This window comes from Corythoichthys intestinalis, chromosome 13, assembly GCF_030265065.1.
Source record: "Corythoichthys intestinalis isolate RoL2023-P3 chromosome 13, ASM3026506v1, whole genome shotgun sequence".
Taxonomy (NCBI): Eukaryota; Metazoa; Chordata; class Actinopteri; order Syngnathiformes; family Syngnathidae; genus Corythoichthys; species Corythoichthys intestinalis.
In genome coordinates this window covers 12792770-12820508 of record NC_080407.1, presented here as the reverse complement: position 1 = coordinate 12820508, position 27739 = coordinate 12792770, and the positions used below count along the sequence as shown (strand labels likewise).

At 41.2% G+C, this 27739-nt stretch overlaps 1 protein-coding gene across 2 annotated transcripts in view; it reads left to right on the top strand.

Moving 5' to 3' along the window:
• plxna4 (plexin A4) overlaps positions 1-27739 on the top strand; it is a 339249-nt gene that overhangs the window by 239536 nt on the left and 71974 nt on the right. For both annotated transcript variants that reach the window (XM_057855551.1, XM_057855552.1), the window contains 2 exons: positions 1352-1452; positions 21628-21751. In XM_057855551.1, the coding sequence (XP_057711534.1) occupies positions 1352-1452; positions 21628-21751 (225 nt within the window). The remainder of the gene's footprint in view (positions 1-1351; positions 1453-21627; positions 21752-27739) is intronic.

The window sequence follows — 27739 nt, the reverse complement described above, 5'->3', positions numbered from 1 at the left end:
TTTGACAAGTGGCAAAAAATTGATTTTGCTAGGTGGCATTTTTTTTTTTTTTTGCCATGTGGCAAAATGGATTTTGCCATGTGGCATTTTTTTTGCCATGTGGCAAAATGGATTTTGCCATGTGGCATTCTTTTTGCCATGTGGCAGTCTTTTTGCCATGTGGCAAAATTGATTTTGCCATGTGGCATTTTTTTGCCATTTGGCAAAACTGATATTTCCATGTCGCATTGTTTTTGCCATGTCGCATTCTTTTGCCGTGTGGCCAAACAGAAGTTGCCATTTGGGATTTTTTTTGCCATGTGGCAAAATGGATTTTGACATATGGTATTTTTTTTGCCATTTGGCAAAACTGATTTTGCCATATAGCATATTTTTTTTGCCATCTGGCATTTTTTTGCCATGTGGCAAAATGGATTTTGACATGTGGAATTTTTTTGCCATGTTGCAAAACTGATTTTGCCATGTGGCATTTTTTTTTTGCCATGTGGCAAAATGGATTTTGACATGATGCGTGTTTTTTTGCAATGTGGCAAAACTGATTTTGCCATGTGGCATTTTTTGCCATGTGGCAATTTATATTTTATTTTATTTTTTTGCCTTGTGGCAAAATGGAATTTGACATGTGGCATTTTGGTATGTGACAAAATGGAATTTGGCATGTGGCAGTTTTGGGGGGTATATGGCAGTTTTGAAGGCCATGCACATCCATGCCATTGACGGCTATGCACGTCCGAATTTTCCATTCATTTTAAATGGCAGAAAAACATGTGTGGCTGTGATTTTTGACCATGCACTTAGCTTTACAGCACATTGACATTCAACTGGCAACCAAGTCAGGCTATGCACTACGCTATGCGGTTATGCACGTACAAATTTTCCAAAATCCAAATCCATTCTGTCACATGGCAAAAAAAAAAATGCCACATGGCAAAAAAAATGCCACATGGCAAAATCCATTTCTCCACATGGCAAAAAAATGCCACATGGCAAAAAACAATGCCACTTGGCGAAATCCATATCGCTAAATGGCAAATACCACTTTTGGTTCTCGCTGTCTGTTCTCGCTCGACCCGGCCTCGGCTTTGTCGTGACTGAGCGACAGCGGTCAGCCGCCTGGTGACGGCTCATTAATCAAAGAGATGGCAACACCTGGTATTGCCAGCTGCTGTCGTCGTGGTAACAAGAGGAGGCAAAAGCTCTTGAGTATCTTGGTGGTTGGTGCTAGAAATCAGAATGGTTATTTTGGAGGAGTGTTCATCTAAGAATGCTAATAGCTTATCATTCATAGACTTCCACTATGGTGATTTCATGACTTTTTGTATATAGTCTGACTGCTACATCTTATTCCCAGCTGTCTAGGATGCCAGTGGAGGCCTGCGGTCAGTACTCTACCTGTAGCGAATGTCTCGGGTCCGGAGATCCTCACTGCGGCTGGTGTGTCCTCCATAACACGTAAGTACAGAACAGTACATGGAACAGATTAGGCTCATCTGTCAAAGTAATATTGTATTTTGACTGCGACAGAACTAACATGAAATGCTTGCCAGATGTTGTTGCGTTTCCTGCTGCCCTCTAGCGATAAAGTGTCTTTTATAACTCACATTTTTGCCACACTCTCACTCAGTAAAAAAAAGTTATTGGACTCTCATGTCACGTCACCAGACTTCTCGTCTAAAACGTCGCAACTAGCTGTTTGGTGACAGCATGCAAACGTCCAATTTGTACACTAAGCTGTTCACTTTCCAGCCTATCCCCGATTCAACTTGAAGCCGGTCCGTCCGGCACCGCCGTTGACGTCTTTCCATCTGTCGCGTACATTCGCACACTTCGCCGCCAGCTGTCAAACTCCCGTCTGTCTACTGGGGTGTGGGGTGGGGGGGGAGGCGCTTGATTTCCCACTCCGCTGTAAATTGAAAATGGCTTTCTCGTGTCAGCGCTAGCCCTTGGGTATAGCTTGCACGCCGGGCTGTGTGTGAGTGTGCGTGTGTTTTAGTGGCCTGCATTTAGCACCTCCATCCCTGCTGGCGCTGAGAGGACACGGCTAGGGCAGGGATGCGAGAGGAGCATATTGACCGAAAACTGGAGGTGCAAGAAAAGACCGGGCTGAGATGCAAAGAATAGACAAATAGAAGAATGGAAGGAAACGTGTGAATGGAGTGATAAGCACCAGCAAGAATTAGGACAAAAGAAAATGGGACATGTTCATCCAAAGCAGTGTTGTTTTTTTTTGCAACGACGACGACAGCGAAATATTTCGTTAACACTTTTTTTTCATGACGATAACGAGAGGATCACGAGCTAAAAACGTGTTTTGGCAGACTAAAACATAACGAGACAAATGCCGGTTTTCGTCTGACGAGACCAAAATGTGCAATATTTTCCGTCACATGTTCACAATGTGTGACATTTTATGTGTAGTTAGCCTGCATTGTAGTAGTGTATGGTTGTGTCACTCGTGTGACGTGCTGTGCCACCCCACCCAACTCACAACATTTGTCTTCTTATCATGGCAAGAGAGCATAGCGTTCATGTTTGCGTTAGCATCAAGCACTCACGTTTGCATTAGCATCAGGCTATTGCTAAAAGCGAACGTCCTCTTAAACTCTTAAAGACTTTTTTTACATACAGTTCGTGACGCCCAGGTGGGTATAATGAATTTTTAAAATTTTACAGACAAAAACATTTTTATGAAATGTTGACTAAAACTAGACGAAATTAGTCTTGCGTTTTCGTTAGCAAAAACTAGACGAGACATAGTCTCTCCAGCGTTTCCTGGGTCATCCCCGGGGCCTCCCACTGGTGGGACATGCCCGGAACACCTCTCACGGGGAGGCGTCAAGGAGGCATCCGAACCAGATGCCCGAGCCACCACAGCTGGCTCCTCTCAACGCAGAGGAGTAGCGGTTCAACGCCGAGCCCCTCCCGGATGACCAAGCTTCTCACCCTATCTCTAAAGGAGAGCCCGGAGACCCTTCGGCGGAATCTAATTTCAGCTGCTTCTATCCGGCATCTTGTTCTTTCGGTCACAACCCACAACTCGTGACCATAGGTAAAGGTAGGAACGTAGATCGATTGGTAGATCTTCTTCGGGATGCCGATCGATCGGGTCCGATCACGTCATCTTCAAAGTATCGGAATCGGCAAAAAAATATAGGACATGCCTTTTTTAATGTGTGTATGTACAGTGCCTTGCAAAAGTATTCGGCCCCCTTGAATCTTGCAACCTTTCGCCACATTTCAGGCTTCAAACATAAAGATATGAAATTTAATTTTTTTGTCAAGAATCAACAACAAGTGGGACACAATCGTGAAGTGGAACAACATTTATTGGATAATTTAAACTTTTTTAACAAATAAAAAACTGAAAAGTGGGGCGTGCAATATTATTCCGCCCCTTTACTTTCAGTGCAGCAAACTCACTCCAGAAGTTCAGTGAGGATCTCTGAATGATCCAATGTTGTCCTAAATGACCGATGATGATAAATAGAATCCACCTGTGTGTAATCAAGTCTCCGTATAAATGCACCTGCTCTGTGATAGTCTCAGGGTTCTGTTTAAAGTGCAGAGAGCATTATGAAAACCAAGGAACACACCAGGCAGGTCCGAGATACTGTTGTGGAGAAGTTTAAAGCCGGATTTTGATACAAAAAGATTTCCCAAGCTTTAAACATCTCAAGGAGCACTGTGCAAGCCATCATATTGAAATGGAACGAGCATCAGACCACTGCAAATCTACCAAGACCCGGCCGTCCTTCCAAACTTTCTTCTCAAACAAGGAGAAAACTGATCAGAGATGCAGCCAAGAGACCCATGATCACTCTGGATGAACTGCAGAGATCTACAGCTGAGGTGGGAGAGTCTGTCCATAGGACAACAATCAGCCGTACACTGTACAAATCTGGCCTTTATGGAAGAGTGGCAAGAAGAAAGCCATTTCTCAAAGATATCCATAAAAAGTCTCGTTTAAAGTTTGCCACAAGCCACCTGGGAGACACACCAAACATGTGGAAGAAGGTGCTCTGGTCAGATGAAACCAAAATTGAACTTTTTGGCCACAATGCAAAACGATATGTTTGGCGTAAAAGCAACACAGCTCATCACCCTGAACACACCATCCCCACTGTCAAACATGGTGGTGGCATCATCATGGTTTGGGCCTTTTTTTCTTCAGCAGGGACAGGGAAGATGGTTAAAATTGACGGGAAGATAGATGCAGCCAAATACAGGAACATTCTGGAAGAAAACCTGTTGATATCTGCACAAGACCTGAGACTGGGACGGAGATTTATCTTCCAACAGGACAATGATCCAAAACATAAAGCCAAATCTACAATGGAATGGTTAAAAAATAAACGTATCCAGGTGTTAGAATGGCCAAGTCAAAGTCCAGACCTGAATCCAATCGAGAATCTGTGGAAAGAGCTGAAGACTGCTGTTCACAAACACTCTCCATCCAACCTCACTGAGCTCGAGCTGTTTTGCAACGAAGAATGGGCAAGAATGTCAGTCTCTCGATGTGCAAAACTGATAGAAACATACCCCAAGCGAATTGCAGCTGTAATTGGAGCAAAAGGTGGCGCTACAAAGTATTAACGCAAGGGGGCCGAATAATATTGCACGCCCCACTTTTCAGTTTTTATTTGTTAAAAAAGTTTAAATTATCCAATACATTTTGTTCCACTTCACGATTGTGTCCCACTTGTTGTTGATTCTTGACAAAAAATTAAAATTTTACATCTTTATGTTTGAAGCCTGAAATGTGGCGAAAGGTTGCAAGGTTCAAGGGGGCCGAATACTTTTGCAAGGCACTGTATGTATATATATATATATATATATATATATATATATATATGTATACACACAGTATGTAGTTTAATTTAAATCGTTTTCTAATTGTAGTTAACATTACAGGCAAAATGTCTTACACTCATCCACAGTCTTTAGTTTTGGCTTAAAGTAGGGCTGTCAAATTTATCAACGGCTGTACTAACATTAAAATATTGAACGCAATTAACGCATGCGCTGCACTACCCACTCACGCATTGTCGCATTCAATCTATAATAGCACCGTATTACGTATACATAGAGCTAAAAGGCAACGTAAATTGAGTAGAGAGAATTTTGGCAGCCTTTGAAGCCTTTTTTTAATTGGCTAAAGCCTTACAACCCCTCTCTCAACGATTAGAAATATAGTGGGAAGCAATGTGGGGAAGAAAGGTAGTAGTTGATCTTTTTCTTAACACCCTATTTTATTTCCCAACCCTGAGAAGATATATCAATTGGTACCATTACACACAGTCATGGTTGCACTTCCCATCATGCATTTGGGCAGAAGTTAAATGGCTGCAGTATCATTTACTGAAAGCTCATAAAAATCCACTAGATGGCAATATTTAGTCACAATATACAAAGTCACATTTATCCTTTAAGTCTTTCTATCCGTGGACCCCTCTAACAGAAAGAATGTTAATAATGTAAATGCCATCTTGAGGATTTATTGTCATAATAAACAAATACAGTACTTATGTACTGTATGTTGAATGTATATATTCGTCCGAGGTTTATTCATTTTTTTCTTAATGCATTGCCAAAATGTATATGATCGGGAAAAATTATCGGGAATGATTGGAATTGAATTGGGAGCAAAAAAAAAAAGTAATTGGATCGGAAAATATCGGGATCGGCAAATACTCAAAATAAACCATTCGGGATCGGAACGGGAGCAAAAAATCATGATCAGAACAACCCTAATAATCATTTGCTTCAGATGTACCGTAATTATTTTCTGTATAAAAATTAATTTGGTGTTCAAAAAGTTTTTTTTTCAAACTTGAGTCTTGAAAAAGTGGGGGTCGTCTTATAATCAGGGCCGTCTTATATTCAGGCCAATACGGTAATATGCATAAATTCATTTACAGAACAAATGCCGAGAATTGCATGTTGTTTATAAAAATTGAACATCATTTGAAAGAGCCGAAGATTTGTTGATGCACCAACAAATCACACCCCTAACATTAAAAAAAAAAAAAATTGAAATTTGCGGCATCTGGGGAGCAAGCAGCCCGGATCAAACGGTATTTCAACATGCCAAAAAGACAGTTGAATTTACTGTCTTTTTTCAAAACGAAGGAAGATGGTTCAAAACGAGTCATAAAAGCACAAAGAAAAAAGAGGAAAAAAGAAAAGTCCCACAGCATGGCAAGTGGGCATTTGCGTGTAGTTTTCGGCACCATTTTCTTCGTATGTTCCGGGACCTGTGCCCGTCTCGTCATCCCTGCACTGTCATGTGTACTTTGCATTCCAACACCTTATGATTTACAAATTAAGCACTGACTAAGACTAATAAGTATTATCGTCCAAAAAGACTGAGACTAACACGGAATTAAAAGGGCTGCCAAAAACAACACTGATCCAAAGTGTTATGAAATAACAAGTCTGCTCAAATGTTTGTGGTGTCTGGAATGGATTAATTTGAATTCACATTGTGTCGCGATGTAATCGTGTAAATGTCCTTATTGTCTTTCATTGTGACAGCGCTCTTTAGAGGGCTATTGGGTGTGAAGTTGTAGAAAGCCTTCACTTTTTAGAGTTGGATTGGAAATTTTGAAAGAGTGTGTGTCCTTGTCTCTGCCGGTGTGTGAGCGTGTTTGTGAGAAGCCCATTAACGCCCTGGAGATGCTCCTGGCCACACAGCAAATGGGTGTCCACAGATTGCCCTGTCACACTTAGCCTGATAGAATCTGCTCATCCCTTCAGCCTCCACTTCACACACACCAACCAAATAGTGACTGCGCAAGACACAACGGCAAGAATCCTTTTGTGATTGGAAACAGGTACAAAATGGAATCACTTGCATGTGGCCAAGTGGGAGACAGTGGGGGAAATAAGTATTTAGTTAACCACTAATTGTGCAAGTTCTCCCACTTGAAAATATTAGAGAGGCCTGTAATTGTCAACATGGGTAAACCTCAACCATGACAGACAGAATGTGAAAACAGAAAATCACATTGTTTGATTTTTAAAGAATTTATTTGCAAATCATGGTGGAAATTAAGTATTTGGTCAACACCAAAAGTTCATCTCAATACTTAGTTATGTACCTTTTGTTGGGAATAACGGAGGCCAAACATTTTCTGTAACTCTTTACTAGCTTTTCATACACTGTTGCTGGTATTTTGGCCCATTCCTCCATGCAGATCTCCCTCTAGAGCAGTGATGTTTTGGGGCTGTCGTTGGGCAACACAGACTTTCAACTCCCTCCACAGATTTTCTTTGGGGTTGAGATCTGGGGACTGGCTAGGCCACAGCAGGACTCCAAATGCTTCTTATGACGCCACTCCTTTGTTTCCCTGGCTGTGTGTTTGGGATCATTGTCATGCTGAAAGACCCAGCCACATTTCATCTTCAATGCCCTTGCTGATGGAAGGAGATTTTTACTCAAAATCTCTCGATACATGGCCCCATTCATTCTTTCCTTTACACAGATCAGTCGTCCTGGTCCCTTTGCAGAAAACCAGCCCCAAAGCATGATGTTTCCACCCCCATGCCTCACAGTGGGTATGGTGTTTTTCGGATGCAATTGAGTATTCTTTCTCCTCCAAACACGAGAACCTGTGTTTCTACCAAAAAGTTCTATATTGGTTTCATCTGACCATAACACATTCTCACAGTCCTCTTCTGGATCATCCAAATGCTCTCTAGCGAACCGCAGACGGACCTGGACGTGTACTGGCTTCAGATGGGGACACGTCTGGCAGTGCAGGACTTGAGTCCCTGGCAGCGCATTTTGTTACTGATAGTAGCCTTTGTTACTGTGGTCCCAGCTCTCTGTAGGTCATTTACTAGGTCCCCCAGTGTGGTTCTGGGATTTTTGCTCACCGTTCTTGTTATCATTTTGATGCCATGGGGTGAGATTTTGCATAGAGCCCCGGATCGAGGGAGATTATCAGTGGTCTTGTATGTCTTCCATTTTCTAATAATTACTCCCACAGTTGATTTCTTTACACCAAGTGTTTCACCTATTGCAGATTCAGTCTTCAATTTTGTCTCTGGTGTCCTTCGACAGCTCTTTGGTCATGGCCATAGTGGAGTTTGGAGTGTGACTGACTGAGATTGTGGACAGGTGTCTTTTATACCGATAATGAGTTAAAACAGGTGCCATTAATACAGGTAACGAGTGGAGCCTCGTTAGAAGAAGTTAGACCTCTTTGACAGCCACAAATCTTGCTTGTTTGTAGGTGACCAAATACTTATTTTCCACTATAATTTGGAAATAAATTCTTTAAAAATCAAACAATGTGATTTTCTGTTTTTTTTTTTCTTCCACATTCTGTCTCTCATGATTGAGGTTTACCCATTTTGACAATTACAGGCGTCTCTCATCTTTTCAGGTAGGAGAACTTGCACAATTGGTGGTTGCCCAAATACTTATTTGCCCCACTGTATTTGTGTGTCAACTGTATGCAAACAGTCACCCTGGCCCGAATCTTGAGTGCAGGCCGCCATTTTTCATCATCAGTAGAATGCTTCGCGCTCCTCTAAAGTTGGAAGGGTGCTGCCAAGTTGCTTCAAAGTGTTCTCCCGGGTAGTCGTGCTGCTGTTCCCCAATCAACCTTGAAATCACCCCGCTGGTCTTGTGCGTAAACAGCCTTTTCTTCACTCTCGATCAGCATAGGCTTTATTTACTCTATAGATTGGCCAGGAGAGCTGCGAGAGCCGAGGGGAAGAGGAGAAAGGCAATCAATAGGGAGGAAATCAACAGGAGAGGCTGTTATGTGTGTGTGTGTTTGTGTCTGCATGCGTGAAGTCATTGTCCTTGACAAGCACTCAGCATTTATGGAGAAAAGCCCTCAACACTCCCTCCTTGCTTTGACTTTGAATGCAAGCGACCATAAACGTTCCTTCCTATGGATGCGCATCCTTCTATTCAACCTCACCTGTTTGGATTCCCCTCATTTTGCTTTCAAAATGCTCGATTCAATTGCTTCTTTTTCTGCGCACCGTCGTTGATGTTTCGAGTGGCACTAAAGGGCAACAACACCATTTCAACGTGTGCACATCATCAAAAAATGTTTACTCCGAAGTGTAGCTACAGGACAAGTCGTCGTGCAGTCACGCAAACACGTTCAATAATAATTTAAATTTATCATATTATTATCGTAATTTCCGGACTACCAGTATCAGGCTCACTTGACTATAAGCTGCCACCCACGAAATTTGAAGCGAAAACGACAATTGCTCATAGATAAGCCATCATCGGACTATAAGCCGCAGCTGTCCTCACTGTATTATGGGATATTTACACCGAAAGATATTAACTGGTAACACTTTATATGACACCAGCATCATAATACTGTCGTAACACAAAATGAACCACCATGAAGCTTTGAACCAATTGGCTGCAAAGCGTCATTGCTTCAAGAAGCTTCATTTGGACATCACTGCTCCCTTGATGGAGACAGTCAACCTCTGCTGCCACCTGCTGTCAACACTGTTGTTGTCCAACATGCCTACTAGCATGCATTGCAGCGCTACAGATGTAAATAACCATCAAAATTGATGTTCTGTGCAAGTTATTTCTTCAGTTACTGTTCCAGTTGTTTCATTGATCGCTAGTTATGGTATTTTGTAACACTTTATTCACAGTCGCGCCATAAGACTGTCATTAGACAATCATAACTATGACATGACAATGTCATGATTATTAATGAATGCTAATAAAAGATGTCATGTAGTGTCATTCGGCAAATTATCTCACTTTTGAATGGACGTAAAAGATCAGAGCTGGACATAAATGGAGTTGACACCTAATGACATATGTCATAAGCATTCAGTAAAGCCTATGATAGTGTCATGTCCTTATTATGACTGTCATATGACAGTCTTATGACACCACTGTCAAATAAAGCATTACCCATGACCCCAAATAAATCAACAAATAAGCCGCAGTGGACTATAAGCCGCAGGATTCAAAACGAGGGGGGAAAAGTAGCGGCTTTTAGTCCAAAAATTACAGTATACAGTGGGGCAAATAAGTATTTACTCAACCCCCAAATGTGCAAGTTCTCCTACTTGAAAATATTAGAGAGGCCTGTGATTGTCAACATGGGTAAACCTCAACCATGAGACACAGAATATGGGAAAAAAAAGAAAATCACATTGTTTGAGTCACAGTCAGTCAGTCACACTCCAAACTCCACTATGGCCAAGACCAAAGAGCTGTCGAAGGACACCAAAGACAAAATTGTAGACCTGCACCAGGCTGGGAAGATTGAATCTGCAATAGGTAAAACACTTGGTGTAAAGAAATCAACTGTGGGAGCAATTATTAAAAAATGGAAGACATACAAGACCACTGATAATCTCCCTCGATCTGGGGCTCCATGCAAGATCTCACCCCGTGACGTCAAAATGATAACAAGAACGGTGAGCAAAAATTCCAGAACCACACGGGGGGGCCTAGTGAATGACCTACAGAGAGCTGGGACTACAGTAACAAAGGCTACTATCAGTAACACAATACGCTGCTAGGGACTCAAATCCTGCACTGCCAGATGTGTCTCCCTGCTGAAGAAAGTACACGTCCAGGCCTGTCTGCGGTTCGCTAGAGAGCATTTGGATGATCCAGAAGAGGACTGGGAGAATGTGTTATGGTCAGATGAAACCAAAATAGAACTTTTTGGTAGAAACACAGGTTCTCGTGTTTGGAGGAGAAAGAATACTGAATTGCATCCAAAGAACACCATACCCACTGTGAAGCATGTGGGTGGAAACATCATGCTTTGGGGCTGTTTTTCTGCAAAGGGACCAGGAAAACTGATCTGTGTAAAGGAAAGAATGAATGGGGCCATGTATCGAGAGATTTTGAGTGAAAATCTCCTTCCATCAGCAAGGGCATTGAAGATGAGACGTGGCTGGGTCTTTCAGCATGACAATGATCCCAAACACACAGCCAGGGCAACAAAGGAGTGGCTTTGTAAGAAGCATTTCAAGGTCCTGGAGTGGCCTAGGCAGTCTCCAGATCTCAACCCCATAGAAAATCTGTGGAGGGAGTTGAAAGTCCGTGTTGCCCCACAACAGCCCCAAAACATTACTGCTCTAGAGGAGATCTGCATGGAGGAATTGGCCAAAATACCAGCAACAGTGTGTGAAAAACTTGTGAAGAGTTGCAGAAAACATTTAACCTCCGTTATTGCCAACAAAGGGTACATAGCAAAGTATTGAGATGAACTTTTGGTATTGACCAAATACTTATTTTCCACCATGATTTGCAAATAAATTCTTTAAAAATCAAACAATATGATTTTCTGTTTTTTGTTTTTTTTCCCACAATCTGTCTCTTATGGTTGAGGATTTACCCATGTTGACAATTATAGGCTTCTCTAATATTTTCAAGTGGGAGAACTTGCACAATTCTTTTTGACGCCACGGAGTGAGATCTTGCATGGAGCCCCAGATCGAGGGAGATTATCAGAGGTCTTCTTGTATGTCTTCCATTTTCTAATAATTGCTCCCACAGTTGATTTCTTTACACCAAGCGTTATACCGATTGCAGATTCCGTCTTCCCAGCCTGGTGCAGGTCTACAATTTTGTCTCTGTTGTCCTTCGACAGCTCTTTGGTCTTGGCCATAGTGGAGTTTGTAGTGTGACTGACTGAGATTGAGGACAGGTGTCTTTTATACCGATAATGAGTTAAAACAGGTGCCATTAATACAGGTAACGAATGGAGCCTCGGTAGACCTCGTTAGACCTCTTTGACAGTCAGAAATCATGCTTGTTTGGAGGTGACCAAGTACTTATTTTCCACTCTAATATGGAAATAAATTCTTTAAAAATCAAACAATGTGATTTTCTGTTTTTTTTTTCCACATTCTGTCTCTCATGGTTGAGGTTTACCCATGTTGACAATTACAGACCTCTCTAAGCTTTTCAAGTAGGAGAACTTGCACAATTGGTGTTTGACTAAATACTTATTTGCCCCACTGTAGTTGGCAACTAACTTTTTAATCAATTTATTCAGTTAGTTGTTGCAGCTGTATTGAACACAATATTCTTCTCCCGCTTGAACTCCATTCACGTGCCAATATACTTGATGAACATTCAACATTTAGTCATGCCAGTCTGTCAGCTGTCAGTCATCCCGGTGTTTAACGAGTATATCAAGTCTGCCGTGGAGCGTGACAGGCAGACAGATTGGACGCCGCATTTGCCCGGGTTGCATTGTCGTCAAATTTAGCACTAAGCACTAAGAGAAGTCCTACTTCGCACATTTTGAGCGCAAATCTGATCTGTTGTTGCTTGATCTACTCGCCGGACAAATGTTCATAGGCATCGATCGCTTCACACTTGACGCGTTCCTCTCGTTTGTTAGAGAGCTTCTTGTTCGCCGCAATCAATGCCAAACAAACAGAGGAGTCCGTTTTATATACACTCGGACTGAAACATAACAAATAAGCTTTAAAGGCAATTTTAAACCTGTTCATGTTTCAAGATTTTGTCCTGGCCAATATTGGTAGACAAACAACAGAAGGTAGACTCAAAGAGCTGCATATCAAATGCATAGACCCGCTGAACCGACGCCAAAAACACATAAAATGGCGGAATGAAACTTGCAAGTCATGCCGCCGAATATCCTGTCTCCCAAAATGAAAACGTATTCCCGTGACGTCTCGTCTGTTGTCAGACGAGTAACCTTTTCCGCCGGAAAGAAAAACTAATTGGCAGAACTGTTTTGTTTGTTCTTCATGCCGTCTTGTTTTAATTCCACGCCGCCACAGCTTGTCTCCGTACTTCTGCTACCAGCGCTCATTACAGAGTTATGATAATTAAAATCACAACAGACTAATTGTGTTTGGTCAAGATGGAATCAAAACACCGTGCACTTGTGTTTTGTCGGAAAAAAGAGCACCTTAAGGGTTGTTTTTTCGACTCAACAAACTTACAAGTCCTAACAACCATTGGCATATAATGTTAAGGAACCTCGGAGCAAAATCTTGCATTCGATGCATAATATTAGAGCAGAGGACACCAACCAAGGATGACTGTCGATGAGGGATGTTGTGGGCACCTGGCATCACTTATGGTTCACCCCCGACCCAGCCCCACCTCACCTTCCATCTCTCACTGAGGGAACAGAAAAAGGGCACAAAGTGACAGAGGCATCAGGATGGAACGAAGCATTGTGCATCTCCAAGTGACTCTCTGCTGTCAATGTCACACAGTTTGAAGTCAGGCCCATTGCACAGTGTCTGCTCGGAAGTGCACGAAATACCCACATTTCAACCGTTTGGAGCGGAAGAGTCGTCGAACTGTCAGAGTAAATAAAATGGATCACTCAGAGGAACATTGAGAGCATGGTATTGACGATATTAATATTTGTCCATTGAAATGCTCATGTAGATCTCGAATTAAGTTCGTGGGGTTTGTATACAAATCCATACGACAAAGATCAATAACAGAGGTCACACTGTGTTTGCATACACTGTGCATAATGGCCATATTGTTTTTCTAGAGCGTGATCAATGCGTCTCAGCCAGATCGATACGTATGCTACTGTTGTACTTCGCGCTCAAAACATATTAAAGTGCATCATTCACATCCCATTACGATGGAAATATCTTGCATTATTCACATAAGCTTGTGTGTGTAGGTGACCATTCATCTATGCGCTGTGCTTAATTTGTAAATCATAAGGTACATATGACAGCGCAGGGCTGACGAGACGGGCACAGGTCCCAGAACATACGCAGAAAATGGTGCTGAAAACAACACGCAAAATGCCCACTTGCCATGCTGTGGGACTTACAAGCCTCAATTTCAGATAATATCCATGGTATAAATGTTATGACAACAATTTACAATTATTAGGCTATAATTTGCACAGCACGAGCAATTGCCCACTTAACCACAGGTGGGACTTACGTACGGTCTATCTTGTAAAACATTAAAAAAATTTTTTTTTTTTTAAATCAGGGATTACAATAAATAACACAAACCCATTCTTTTGAAAGTTTCATACCCCAGTCTTCTCTGGCCCCAAAGTTCCCACCGCCTTACAAATTGTATTGGGTACTGGCCTGTTGCTCCAGCTGTTGGTGGTCCACCTAGCTGACTGCTGGCGCTGTAGTTGGCCCCCACTCCAGGTGGCACTGAACCTGACCAGCTGCTGCCACGGTAGCAGCCTCCTGCCCCAGCTTAGCTGGCTGTCGACCCTGGCTAGCTGCTGCGGCACTAGCCTCCTACTGAACCTGGTCCTGCCCATTAGCATGATTGCTGCAGCTGCCCTCATCGCCGGTTGTTGCTTTTCTAACTCGTTTTGAACCATCTTCCTTCTTTTTGGAAAAAAAAAAAAAAAAGGCATTAAATGCAACTGTCTTTTTGGCATGTTGAAATACCGTTTGATTCTGGGTGCTTGCTCCCCAGATGCTACCAATTTACAAATTTTTTTCCAAAATTATTTTTTTATGTCAGGTGCCTGATTTAATGGTCCAGCTTTTCAGTGCATCAACAAATCTCCGACTCTTTCAAATGACGTTAATTTTTGATAAACAACATGCAATTCTTGGGTTTTGTTCTGTAAATGAATTTATGCATATTATGATTTCATTTTATAGTGTAATGTCCGTAACTATGCACGGTCCCTTTAAAAGACGCTGGGATCGGAGAGCTGTGAGGTAGTAGGAAGTGAGGGGGAGATGGGCGAGAAGCAAAAGTTGTTATTTTGTTTATTGTTTTCATATTGTTGCCAAAACAAAGTGGAGAAAGCCATCATCGACTCCTCCCCTTCTTTACCCCATTAGGGGCTATAACAGTATTTTTTTTTTTTTTAATGTTTTTATTAGGGCTGTCAAAATTATCGCGTTAACGGGCGGTAATTAATTTTTTTAAATTAATCATGTTAAAATATTTGACGCAATTAAAGCACATACCCCGCTCAAACAGATTAAAATGACAGCAGTGTAATGTCCGCTTGTTACTTGTTTTTTGTTGTTTGGCGGCCTCTGCTGGCGCTTGGGTCCAAATGATTTTATGGGTTTGGGGAGTGAGCATGGTGTAATTATTGACATCAACAATGGCGAGCTACTAGTTTATTTTTTTATTGATAATTTTACAAATTTTAATAAAATGAAAACATTAAGAGGGGTTTTAATATAAATTTATTATAACTTGCACTAACATTTATCTTTTAAGAACAAGTTTTTCTATCCATGGATCGCTTTAAGAGAATGTTAATAATATGAATGCCATCTTGTTGATTTATTGTTATAATAAACAAATACAGTACATATGTACCGTATGTTGTATGTATATGTCCGTCTTGTGTCTTATCTTTTCATTCCAACAATAATTTAAAGAAAAATATGGCATGTTTTATAGATGGTTTGAATTGCGATTAATTACGATTAATTAATTTTTAAGCTGTAATTATTTCGATTAAAAATGTTAATCGTTTGACAGCCCTAGTTTTTATATTATTATTATTTTCTATTCACGAGTGGTGCCGGATCTGCCCAAATAAGTCCTGGAACACAGGCACGCCAAAACCAAGAGGTGCCGGATCTTGTTCCGACAGGATCAGGCACAAAATAACCCCTGTCTATGTGCATTTTTATAACTTTGTATTAGTTCTATCTTGACAATTTTCTAAATATGAATCTAGTTTTTTTTTGTAAAGTTATGAACTCATATTTTCTAAATTAAAATAGACTTTTACAATATTTTTTAACTCCCATTCCTGGCAGATAGAGCGGTGTAATATCAAGAGGGCACCGCCTTAATGGCATCTTCAGGGGCAGTGGTGGCGTCACATAAGCCAGACAAATGGCCTAATAAGCACACTACACACACCAAAGTCTCCATTAGATAGTTCCCTCACTGGACTCATCATGTGTATGTGCGTTTGTGTGTGTTTTGGCTTACAAACCTCATCATAGCGTCATTACGAGCGGGCGTACGGCAACTACATCACAGCAGGCTGCTGGTCGTTTTGTTCCACTTATTGTCCCTTAAAGACAAATAATGACTAAGTTACATTATAAGTGTCATTGCTGCAAGGAATCCAGAAATGCCTTGGACTCCACAGTGGGGTCATGGCCAGTGGGCCAAGTAATGACTCTCCCATGAGTCCTTCCATGCGTGTTTGTGCTATGTGGACCAGCACTCATAATGATAGCAGAGCTCCGTGCACGTGTGTGTGTTTCTATGTACAGAAACGTGACATTTAGAGTGTGATACACGAAAGAAAAGCCTGTGTCATTTAGCGCAGGATGTATAACTAAAGCGGTCTGGAAAAGAATCTAAACCTTTTGGAATTTCTCACATTTCTGCATAAAATTACTGTGATCTGATCTTTGTCAAAATCGCACAGATGAAAAAACAGTGTCTGCTTCAACTGAAACCACCCAAACATTCATAAGTTGTCAGTCTGGCATAGCAATCAGGACTAATCTTGGCCCATTCTTCTCTAAAAAAAAAAAACTGCTGTAGTTCAGTCAGATTTCTGGGATGTCTGGCATGAATCGCTGTCTTTAGGTCATGCCAGAGCATCTCAATGAGGTTCAAGTCTGGTCTTTGACTTGGCCACTCCATAACGAGTATTTTGTTCTTCAGAAACCATTCTGAAGTTAATTTACTTCTGTGTTTTGGATCATTGTCTTGTTGTTGCATCCATCGATTTTTTAGCTTCAACTGTCTGACATACGGCCTCAGGTTTTCCTGCAAAACATACTGATAAACTTTTGAATTCATTCTTCCAATAATGATTGCAAGTTGTCCAGGCCCTGAGGCAGCAAAACACCCCCAAACCATGATGCTCCCTCCACTATGCTTTGCTGTGGGGATGAGGTGTTGATGTTGGTGAGCTGTTCCATTTTTCCTCCACACATGACATTTTATTTTAGCCTATTTTGTCTCTGGTGTCCTTCGACAGCTCTTTGGTCTTGGCCATAGTGGAGTTTGGAGTGTGACTGACTGAGGTTATGGACAGGTGTCTTTTATACCAATAATGAGTTAAAACAGGTGCCATTAATAGAGGTAACGAGTGGAGCCTCTTTAAACCTTGTTAGAAGAAGTTAGGGCCCAAGTACACCAGATGCATGATCGTTGCGGTTCCGGTCCGACTCCGGTAAAAAACAGCGCCAGAGCCAATCCGTTCCCATTATATCCTATTGTTCAACGTATACCTGCCGCGTCAGTGCTCCGGATTGCCTGCGAACCACCTCCGGCGTGCTGCATGCCCGCCGGATGGTATAGGCTATTTTCTATTTTTGCCGGACACGCATCCGACAAAATGGGTGGAGCTGGGCCTGACGTCAAAAGCCCAGGTGCCTAATCACGGTTTAAACACGAGCGAAGATGGATGATGAGCGCTTCATCATGGAGGTGGAAACTGGAAAGTCACAAAGTAATATACGATGCAGCAGATCGTTATTATAAGGACAGCATTAAAAGCGAAGCTGCAAGGTGTCCTATTATGTGTGTTTTTCTGGCAATCATATCAAACACACGACGTGCTAACAACTTTGAGCGAAAAAAAAAAAGCAGCGTATCTGGAAGTGGTTCCACTGCAGAAATTCTCGTGCCCGGCGCACACACAATGTCAGTTTGTATACAGAGTCGAGGGGGGGAAAGTACGAAAGAAAAAAGAGACACCCACAAGTTTCGACCTGGTGGTTTATTCAAGACGTTTCTCTTTCTTTCCTACATTTCACTTGACTCTTCATAGAAAAAACAACAGTTTGCGCTGGGCACAGGAATCTGCAGTGTTGAGACACCAATTCCAAGTACGCTGTTATTTAGTTCGTGTAGTATAGAATCCGCTATCCATTTTATAAATATTACAGATTATTTAACAGTTGTTTATAACAGCTCTATGAGATGTTATGTGCCATAAATTTTAAATGTGCACAAAGATATAAACCCACCGACACAACCAAGGGCATAATAGCCCCCCTTCCCCCCCACACACGGAGCCCTGATCTTAACATGATGCAGTCAATCTGGAATTAAGAGACAGACACAACTAAAATATTACAGCGTCGCTGGGGCTGTCATCGGTGGGTTAATTTATGCACCAACGCGGGGCTGTCATTGGTGTGCTGGTGCACCAGCGCGATGCTCCGATTGGTGGACTAGATAGCGTCAGTGTATATCAGGGGTCCCCAAACTACGGCCCGCGGGCCGGATACGGCCCGCAGCCACATTTGGTCCGGCCCCCTGAACAAAACCAAAAAAAAAAAAATTTGTAAAAAAAAAAAAACAAAAAAAAAAATTTTTTTTTTTTTTTTTTTTCCAATAGAGTTATTTATGTCCTGGCTTTTTTCTGTGAAGAACTGAGCAATGGTTATTTGGTTATTATCTATTTAATTAATACAGTATTATTATATTATATTACATTACATGATATTATATTATATTATATTATATTCAGGGGTGCACATAAGTGGTCCGCACATGCGTACTGGACGTAGACAAACGCGCTGGCCCTCAACGGCTTCCATACGCTTTTGCGTACCGATGGCTGACCACTATTTGCGGCGGACACGAGAAAATAACTTCTCAAAATGTCGATGAGGCAGGCCACACTGAGTAATTACTTCCGTGTTCCCCCACCCCCGTCAAAAGACAGACAGACGACAGAGACATCACCGGAGCTACCGAAAAAAAGGACTTTTGCTGAAAAGTGGCTACAGGAGGTACCATGGCTAGAAGTGAATGATGCTCGCACGGAAATGCGGTACAAAATGTGCCGTGAGAATACCAATGTCGCCGATTAGAGCAACGCATTTTATGTAGGGTCAAAGAATTTCAGCCATCCAAACTTTGAAAAGCACGAAAAAAACAGAGAGCATGTGGCAATTAAGCAAACTATCGATGTCAAACAGGACCCCACTCGCCCTATGGACATGTGGCGGAATAGGGCGGAATAAAGGTAATGAACAGCGACATGCACTGACAAACGTGTTTTTGCTCGCATTTTACAAAGCTAAACATACATGTTCAATGAGATCTTATGAGGAGGACATCCCACTTTTAAAAAGGCTTGGAGTTAATGTGGGAGCCGCATAATGCCCTTTATTTTGAATTGGTGCTTTTATGTTTATTTCTTTACATTTCACTTCAAAGTAATGGCAATTTTGTTGTGCCAGTTGATGTTAATCAAGCATTAACTGTTAATATAATTAATCAAAGTTAATTGGCTCTAAGTAAGGCTTGTCATAAATTTATCGCATCAGGTGGGTCGGCTCTCAAGCTCAATGAGGACCAAGTCACATCTCCAGGTCCTCCTCTGAGAACCTGGGCAAAAAAATTATGTGCACCCCTGATTATATTATATTGTATTATATTATATTATATTATATTATATTAAGGGCTGTCAAAGTTATCGCGTTAACGGGCGGTAATTAATTTTTTTCATTAATCACGTTAAAATATTTGACGCAATTAACGCATATGCCCCGCTCAAACAGATTAAAATGACAGCAGTGTCATGTCCACTTGTTACTTGTGTTTTTTGTCTCCCTCTGCTGGGGCTTGGGTGCGACTGATTTTATGCACCATGAGCATTGTGTAATTCTTGACATCAACAATGGTGAGCTACTAGTTAATTTTTTTGATTGAAAATTTTACCAATTTTATTACAACGAAAACATTAAGAGGGGTTTTAACATAAAATTTCTATAATTTGTACTAAAATCTATCTTTTAAGAACTACAAGTCGTTCTATCCAGGGATTGCTTTGACAGAATATTAATGTTAATGCCATCTTGTTGATTTATTGTTATAATAAACAAATACAGTACTTATGTACAGTATGTTGAATGTATATATCCGTCTTGTGTCTTATCTTTCCATTCCAACAATAATTTACAGAAAAATAAGGCATATTTTAGAGATGTTTGAATTGCGATTAATTACGATTAATTTTTAAGCTGTGATTAACTCGCTTAAAAATTTTAATCGTTTGACAGCCCTAATTATATTATATTATACTATATTATATTATATCATTTTTATTTTATTTACTTTGGTTCCGTGAAGAATCCAGAAAGGGTTATTTGATTGTGGCTTTCTGAAAAACAATACATTTTTACATTTAGGCACTCCTGCAATCGTCACACTTTTTCTGTTACAAACTGACCCCGGCCCCTCATCAGAGAAGAGAAGGGTTATGTGGCCCTCACAGGAAAAAGTTTGGGGACCCCTGGTGTATATAGTTGTTGTTTTTGCATTAGTGAGGTGGCGGGAAGTTAATAAAGAAAAAGAGGAAAAAGGCGTTGAAGCTCGTGTGTTGTTTTCGCGGCCAAACTTCCACTTAGCAAACGTTACAATATCAATATGCAAGGAAAAAAATGTGCTCTCTCTCTCTCTGCTTCTCTGATGAGTACAGACTCCGTGTGTTTGTAGTTGTTTTAAATGGCACATTATCGCGCGCGATCCCGCGAGAGCTCACGAGGGGACGGAGTTGGCGGACCGCAGCCGGTATGATTTGCCTGTTTTTGACGAACTGCGTGGCAAGCAGTCAACACTGAACCGGACCGGAACAGCAACGATCATGCATCTGGTGTATTTGGGCCCTTAGGCCCCTTTGACAGCCAGAAATCTTGCTTGTTTGTAGGTGACTAAATACTTATTTTCCACTCTAATTTGGAAATACATTCTTTGAAAATCAAACAATGTGATATTCTGTTTTATTTTTCACATTCTCTCATGGTTGAGTTTTACCCATGTTGACAATTAAAGGCCTCGCTAATCTTTTCAAGTAGGAGAACTTGCGCTATTGGTGGTTGACTAAATACTTACTGTATTTGCCCAACTCTATACTCTCCGAATGCCAACATTTGGATTATTTTATGCATTTTGACAATCAAGCCCTAATATGAAACCTCTCTGGACCATGTTGACCTCATCTGCAACACGAGAGTCGATTAACTCATCAAAGATGGGCTTCGTGATGAAATATAGCACCCACACATCCTCGTCATCATCTTTCTCTCTTAATTGCGTCAGCTTATCAAAGACCCTCAATTGGGAGGGAGTCCTTATTAGTCTCTATTCAGAGCCACTCTAATCCTTTCAGATCGCAGTCAGCCTGTCAAACTGACCGACAAAGCAAATAGAGAGATGTTGGACAGCAAAATAACAATTATTCCGATCTCTAGCTTTGCATAGTTGATCTACAAATGAGACAAATTATTGTAGCTGAGAAGAATGTCGCCATTTGTTCCACTTAAATTGGTTGTTGGACTGAATTTAAACCCCTATTTTGGTTTAATGGTTTCTTTGGTGAAAGTGGGTGTTTTAGTAGTTTGTTCGCCAGAAGTGTTGACTTATTAAATGGCTGCTGATGTGAAGCCAACTATGGGATTAGACCACCTGCTCTGGCATCAGGAGGAACAGAAGCCACCACCTCTACCTGCACTTGCCGTTGCCTGTGAATGCCAGTCATTAAGACCTGCCTCCTCCCCAAAGGGCCTGCTCTACTTCCACGTATAGAGCCGCCATTGTTTTAAAACACACTTATGTCTAGCGGGGGTCCGTTCGCTGTAATGAGTATCCCCCTGTGGAGGAAATACGAGGAATGTTCTCAACAGGTGCATGAATAACACTTTTTGTCTTCTTTTTTACAGGTGCACCAGAAAGGAGAAATGCGAGCGCTCGATGGAGCCGCGCCGCTTTGCGTCCGACATCAAGCAGTGCGTGAGGCTCACCGTGCACCCCAACAACATCTCGGTGTCCCAGTTCAGCGTAACGGTGAGTCGACGTCGTTATCGCTTCTTCGTTAGGGAAGAAGCACTCAGGAGAGACAGATTGACGCCCGGACAATGTGATTATGATGCGCTCGTTTCTGATTAGTGGCCGCTCTTTACATGGATGGCGCATCCTGCCAACAGCAACACAACTCAAATCCCGGCTGTGTAAATGTGCTGTCCTGTCCAATGAAACACTCATTAACACACCATAGTATTTGCTTGGCATTGTGTCCAGGATGTTTGGCAGCTTAATGCAATACATTTCCCCTGGACAGTTTATTGACGACTCTGCGTAAGAATTCTAATGCAGCGGTACGGTCAGCTACAAGTTTAAATTGTTCTGTATTTAAAGAAGGAAAGCATTTTGGCTAGGTTCTGACCACAGGTCCTAATGCACAAATAAGGTTTTTTTTGTGTGTGTGTGTGTTTTTTTTCGACCTGAGTGAGGCATTAACTTGAAGGTCCGAATGGGACAAGTCTCAAAGAAGCGGACCATTTCAAATCTGATCTAGGTCACTTTCGTATGTGGATAAAATCTGATCTGGGCCACATTTTTCCATCATGTGGCGTTGGTCTGAACTCTCAAGCATCCCAAATTGGAATTTACAGTGGTATGAAAAAGTATCTGAACCATTGGAATTTCTCACATTTCTGAATAAAATCACCATCAAATGTGATCTGATCTTTGTCAAAATCGTACAGATGAAAAAACAGTGTCTGCTTTACCTAAAACCACCCAAACATTTCTAGGTTTTTATATTTTAATGAGGATAGTACGCAAACAATGACAGGAAAAGGAGAATTGACCGAAAAATTAGTAAGTGAACCATCACATTTAATATTTTATGGCCCCCCTTTGGCAGCATTAACTTCAACCAGACACTTCCTGTAGCTGCTGATCAGTCTGACACATTGATCACGACTAATCTTCTCTTCAAAACAGCTGTAGTTCAGTCAGATTCCTTGGATGTCTGGTATGAATCACTATCTTTAGGTCATGCCACAGCATCTCAATGGGGTTCAAGTCTGGACTTTGACATGCCCACTCCAGAATATGTATTTTGTTCTTCTGAAACCATTCTGAAGTTGATTTCCTTCTGTGTTTTGGATCATTGTGTTGTTGCATCATCCATCCTCTTCTTAGCTTCAACTATATGACAGACCGCCTCAGGTTTTCCTGCAAAACATCCTGATAAACTTTTGAATTAATTCTTACATTATGATTGCAAGTTGTCCAGGCCCTGAGGAAGCAAAACAGCCCCCAAATCATGATGCTTCATCCACCATGCTTCATGGTGGGCATAAGGTGTTGATGTTGGTGAGCAGGTCCATTTATCCTCCACACATGACATTGTTTCTTACTCCCAAACAATTCAACTTTGGTTTCATCAGTCCACAAAATATTTTGCCAAAACCTCTGTGGAGTGTCCAAGCGCCTTTTTGCGAACATTAAACAAGCAACAATGTTTTTTTTTTTTTAGACAGCAGAGGCTTCCTCTGTGAAGTCCTCCCATGAACAGCATTCTTGGCCATAGTTTTATATTAAGTGTATGTGTGCACAAAGATACTGGACTGTGCCAGTGATTTCTGTAAGTCTTTAGCAGATACTCTAGGGTTCTTTTTTTTAACCTCTCTGAGTATTCTGCGTTGAACTCTTGGCCTCATCTTTGGTGGACGGCCGCTCCTTGGGCTGATGAACATCCAGACTTTTAGAGATGGTTTTGTATCGTTTCCCAGCTTTATCAAAATCAACAATCCTTGATCGCAGGTCTTCAGACTGATCTTTTGACCGAGCCATAATGCACATCAGACAATGCTTCTCATCATGACGCTTCTTGCCAGGTGTGTGTTTCATAGTGGGTTGGGCATCTTTAAACCACCCATTAGTGATTGGGCATGGGCACATACAGCATTTACTGTATATGTGTTTACAATTAATTCAACCCGAAAAGAAAAGGGCTGACGGGAGAAGCCGAAGCTTATTGAAACCCGTCCCCAGTATACCATATAGGACGCAGAAAATATCGAATATCAATTTTTGACATTCAGATTTCATAGTGATTAAGTTTTTTTTATTTTTTTTTATAGTAACCATCCCCTCTGATTGTTCATTTTCCCAAAATGCGTTCTTTGCCTTCGAGTGTCTATGAGAATTTAATGTCATGCCTTCTGTCATCGTTTACAAGCTATCCTCTTTAAAATATTAATATAACCTATGAATGTTTGGGTGGTTTTAGTTCAAGCAGACACTGCATTTTCATCTGTGTGATTTTGACAAAGATCAGATCACATTTGATGGTGAATTTATGCAGGAATGTGAGAAATTCCAAAAGGTTCAGATACTTTTTCTTACCACTATATGCAGCAATTACGACAGCAATTAGCAAAAGAGGCAGCGAGGATGTTAGCGATAGAGCTGTGCTTTACCGTTATCGTCTAGCTTGAACTCTGCTTCTAGACAGGAGGCGGCCTTGACCAAAGTCATGAAAAAAAAAATTAAAATGGAAAAAAAACAGAGTAGGCGCCAAATGAGCAATATTTCAATATTGCTTAAATGGCCGGGAGTCAGGGCAAACTGACCGTATGTGTGTGCGTCAAGAGTGCGTGCATGTGTTCTATTAATCATGTGAACGTTGAATATAAGACAAAACAGGGATTTTTTATGTCTGTTATTTGTGTCCTCTTTTTGGAAATCAAAATATGATCACCCCAGAATGACGTAGAGCCAGCATATGTTGTCATTTGTTTTGATGCCTCTGCGCATTTAGTCAGTTTAGTCAGCGCGTGTTGGACTGCGAATTAGTGCGCATACGTAATATTTTCACAGGCTCAATGGAAAAAGGCAGTCTTAATAGGCACGTCAAAAAAAAAAACAAACAAAAAAAAAAGATGACGAAAAATTTGAATTGTGCATGAAGACCTGCGGTCTGAACATTTGCTACATGTTCTGCTTTAATTCACTGGATCTTGTGCTGCTCCTTCTTGTGTATGAGCATTAGCCACCTGGGGGCAGCATACCACGTGTACAAATATACTGATGTTCTGCAACTGAAGAGTCAGCTCCTCAGTAATGAATACATTGCTATTCTCGCAAAAAAAAGTCTGTATACTCGTATCTCAAGGCAAGGCAAGGCAAATTTATTTATATAGCACAATTCAACACAAGGCAATTCAAAGTGCTTTACATCACATGAAGATCATAAAAATCACATTTAAATCAATACAACGTAGAAACCAAGACAAAAGATCTCATTTAATCACAAATAGAATAAAATAAATAAATAAAAATAAAACAAAAATAAAAATAAAACAAAAACTACTACTACTACTAATAATAATAATTGAAATCAGCAATGGGTATAAGCACAAGAGGAATAGAAAGCAAGTAGATTGAAATATATAGACAGTTATGGATATGCAGTGCTAAACAAAAGCGTTTTTAGCCCTGATTTAAAAGAGCTAACAGTTTGAGCATACTTCAGACATTCAGGTAACTTGTTCCAAAGGTGAGGAGCATAATAACTAAATGCTGCCTCACCCTGCTTGGTTCTTGTTCTTGGAACATGCAGAAGACCGGTTCCAGACGACCTTAGGGGTCTAGATGTCTCGTAGGAATCTAACAAGTCAAGCATGTATTTTGGTCCAAGGCCATTAAGTGTTTTGTTGACGAGCAGTAGTATTTTATAGTCTATCCTTTGAGTCACTGGAAGCCAGTGTAGCGATTTCAAAACCGGTGTAATGTGGTCCAGCTTCCTTGTATTTGTGAGGACTCTGGCTGCAGCAATCTGTACTAGCTGCAGCTTCCTGACTGATTTTTTATCAAGACCTGTAAATATACCGTTGCAATTGTCCAATCTCCTGAAAATGAATGCATGCATAAGTTTTTCTATGTCTTGTTGAGTCAGAAGCCCCTTAATTCTGGTTATATTTTTTAGGTGGTAATAAGCGGATTTAGTGACGAACTTTAGATGGCTATCAAATTTTAGGTCTGAGTCAATAATTACGCCAAGGTTTCTGACTTGATTTGTAGCTGTAAGTGACATTGTGCTAAGTTGCCTGCTTATCTTTGACCTTTCCTCAAAGCGCCACTAACGTGTTCCCCCACACGCATCCATGTTTACTCGCCCTCCTACCAGTCCGTTTGGCCTTTTTTATTGCAACCTCTTCATAACTCAAACACAGCATTGATGCTCATTTTTCCATTTCCCCTTTGAGCCTTAAATATGGTTTGTGCATGAGAAGCCAGTGAGCACCCTGTACCATACTATTTGATTTACTGAGGTCAGGCCTGAATGATCATTTCCCATCTGTGTTGCTCCAAGGGTCACGCACACCATTGTTGCTTTTCCACCTCTGCGCCACTTTAATGGTATTCATAGACTGCGCGTGTGTGTATGTCTTGGTGTGTGCGTATGTGTGATCGGGCTCATTCGGAGACTCCGCATGAGTGTTTAACCTTTTCGGAGTGTGGAGTTTTACCCAAAGGCGAGGGCGCACATATCCCGAGTGGATGACGGTAGGCCACATGTGGGACATTCTCCTTCACCTTTCTTTAACTTCATATTAGGAAGATAATGCAATGGAATTGTTATTATTGTTGTTTGAAAATAGGCAATGGAACTTATTGGAAAACCTAGAAGGCCTAGACCCCTGCAGTCTGACTTCATTAAAGCACAATCTAAAAACAGCTGAGCTCGGCCCTTCCTTGGTTGCTGAGGCAGCTCTGGCCAAGTGTGAACGGGCTTCGCTGCAAATCAGAGCCTTGACCGAGGACCGCCGCAGACGTGCTTGTCCCATCAATATGTATATTCCGGTTTTGACCCCCGTACACCTGCTTCCCCCGCTCTGTATTCAAGGACGGCGTTTTTCCCTCCGACTGTCTTCGACCGAACAAAGTCCACCAGGTGCTGAGCTGATGCTGCATTTTTAGAAGGGGAGAGTGAAACTGCATACTTTTAATCTTGAGGAATATTTGCAATGTTGGGACTTTGAACTCGTTCCAACAGTGGTATGAAAAAGTATCTGAACCTTTTGGAATTTCTCACATTTCTGCATAAAATCACCATCAGATGTGATCTGATCTTTGTCAAAATCACACAGATGAAAATACAGTGTCTGCTTTAACTAAAACCACCCAAACATTGATAGGTTTTCATATTTTAATGAGGATAGCATGCAAAGAATGATAGAAGGGGGAAAAATAAGTCAGTGAACCCTCTGCCTAAGGCAGTACTTCTCAAATAGTGACCCCCCCCTCCCCAGCGAGGCCGTGGAGTGATGCTGGGGGTGGCACATGTGACCTTGGGGAACATACTTTTTTGCCGTACTAGAATAAAGTGTAATTGCACTTCCACTGAGTGGGTGGCAGTGGCGCTCTCATTTTCAGCATAAACGAAGTATTTTTTAACCAAACAAGAGAACACAGCAAAGAGCACTGGAGATATGAAATGCTAAGATGAAGAAATATGATGAAGCATATGTAGCATTTGGCTTTTGGCTTTGACTTTTAGTACAGTGAGAGACGAGGAAAGACCAGTCTGTTTACTTTGTCTAAAAATGTTCGCAGCGGACAGCAGGAATTCTTTTTTCCCAGTGAAAACGTGCCAAATATTGCAAACAATCATCCCGCTTTATCAGTGTTACATCAGTAAACCAGCGAGCACTGTCAGCATCACATAAGGAGGCATACCAATTTGCTCAATGCAAAATAACCAAACACCACAGCAAAGGAGCTGATACTGCCCGCAGCAATAATAAAAACTGCCACTCGGTCCAATGACACTGTTGTTTTTGTTCTATTATTTTTTCTGTTTTTTCAGTCTAATAGTTTGGCATATTGCCCTCTCAAGTTAATGTTGCTAATCAATTTGAATTTATGATTACTTTTTTCTTTTTTTTACTTTTTTTCATCTTTAATATTAAAAAGGACACAATGTTATACAGAGGTGTACTTATAATAATAAGATTTTTATAGACACATGATACTACA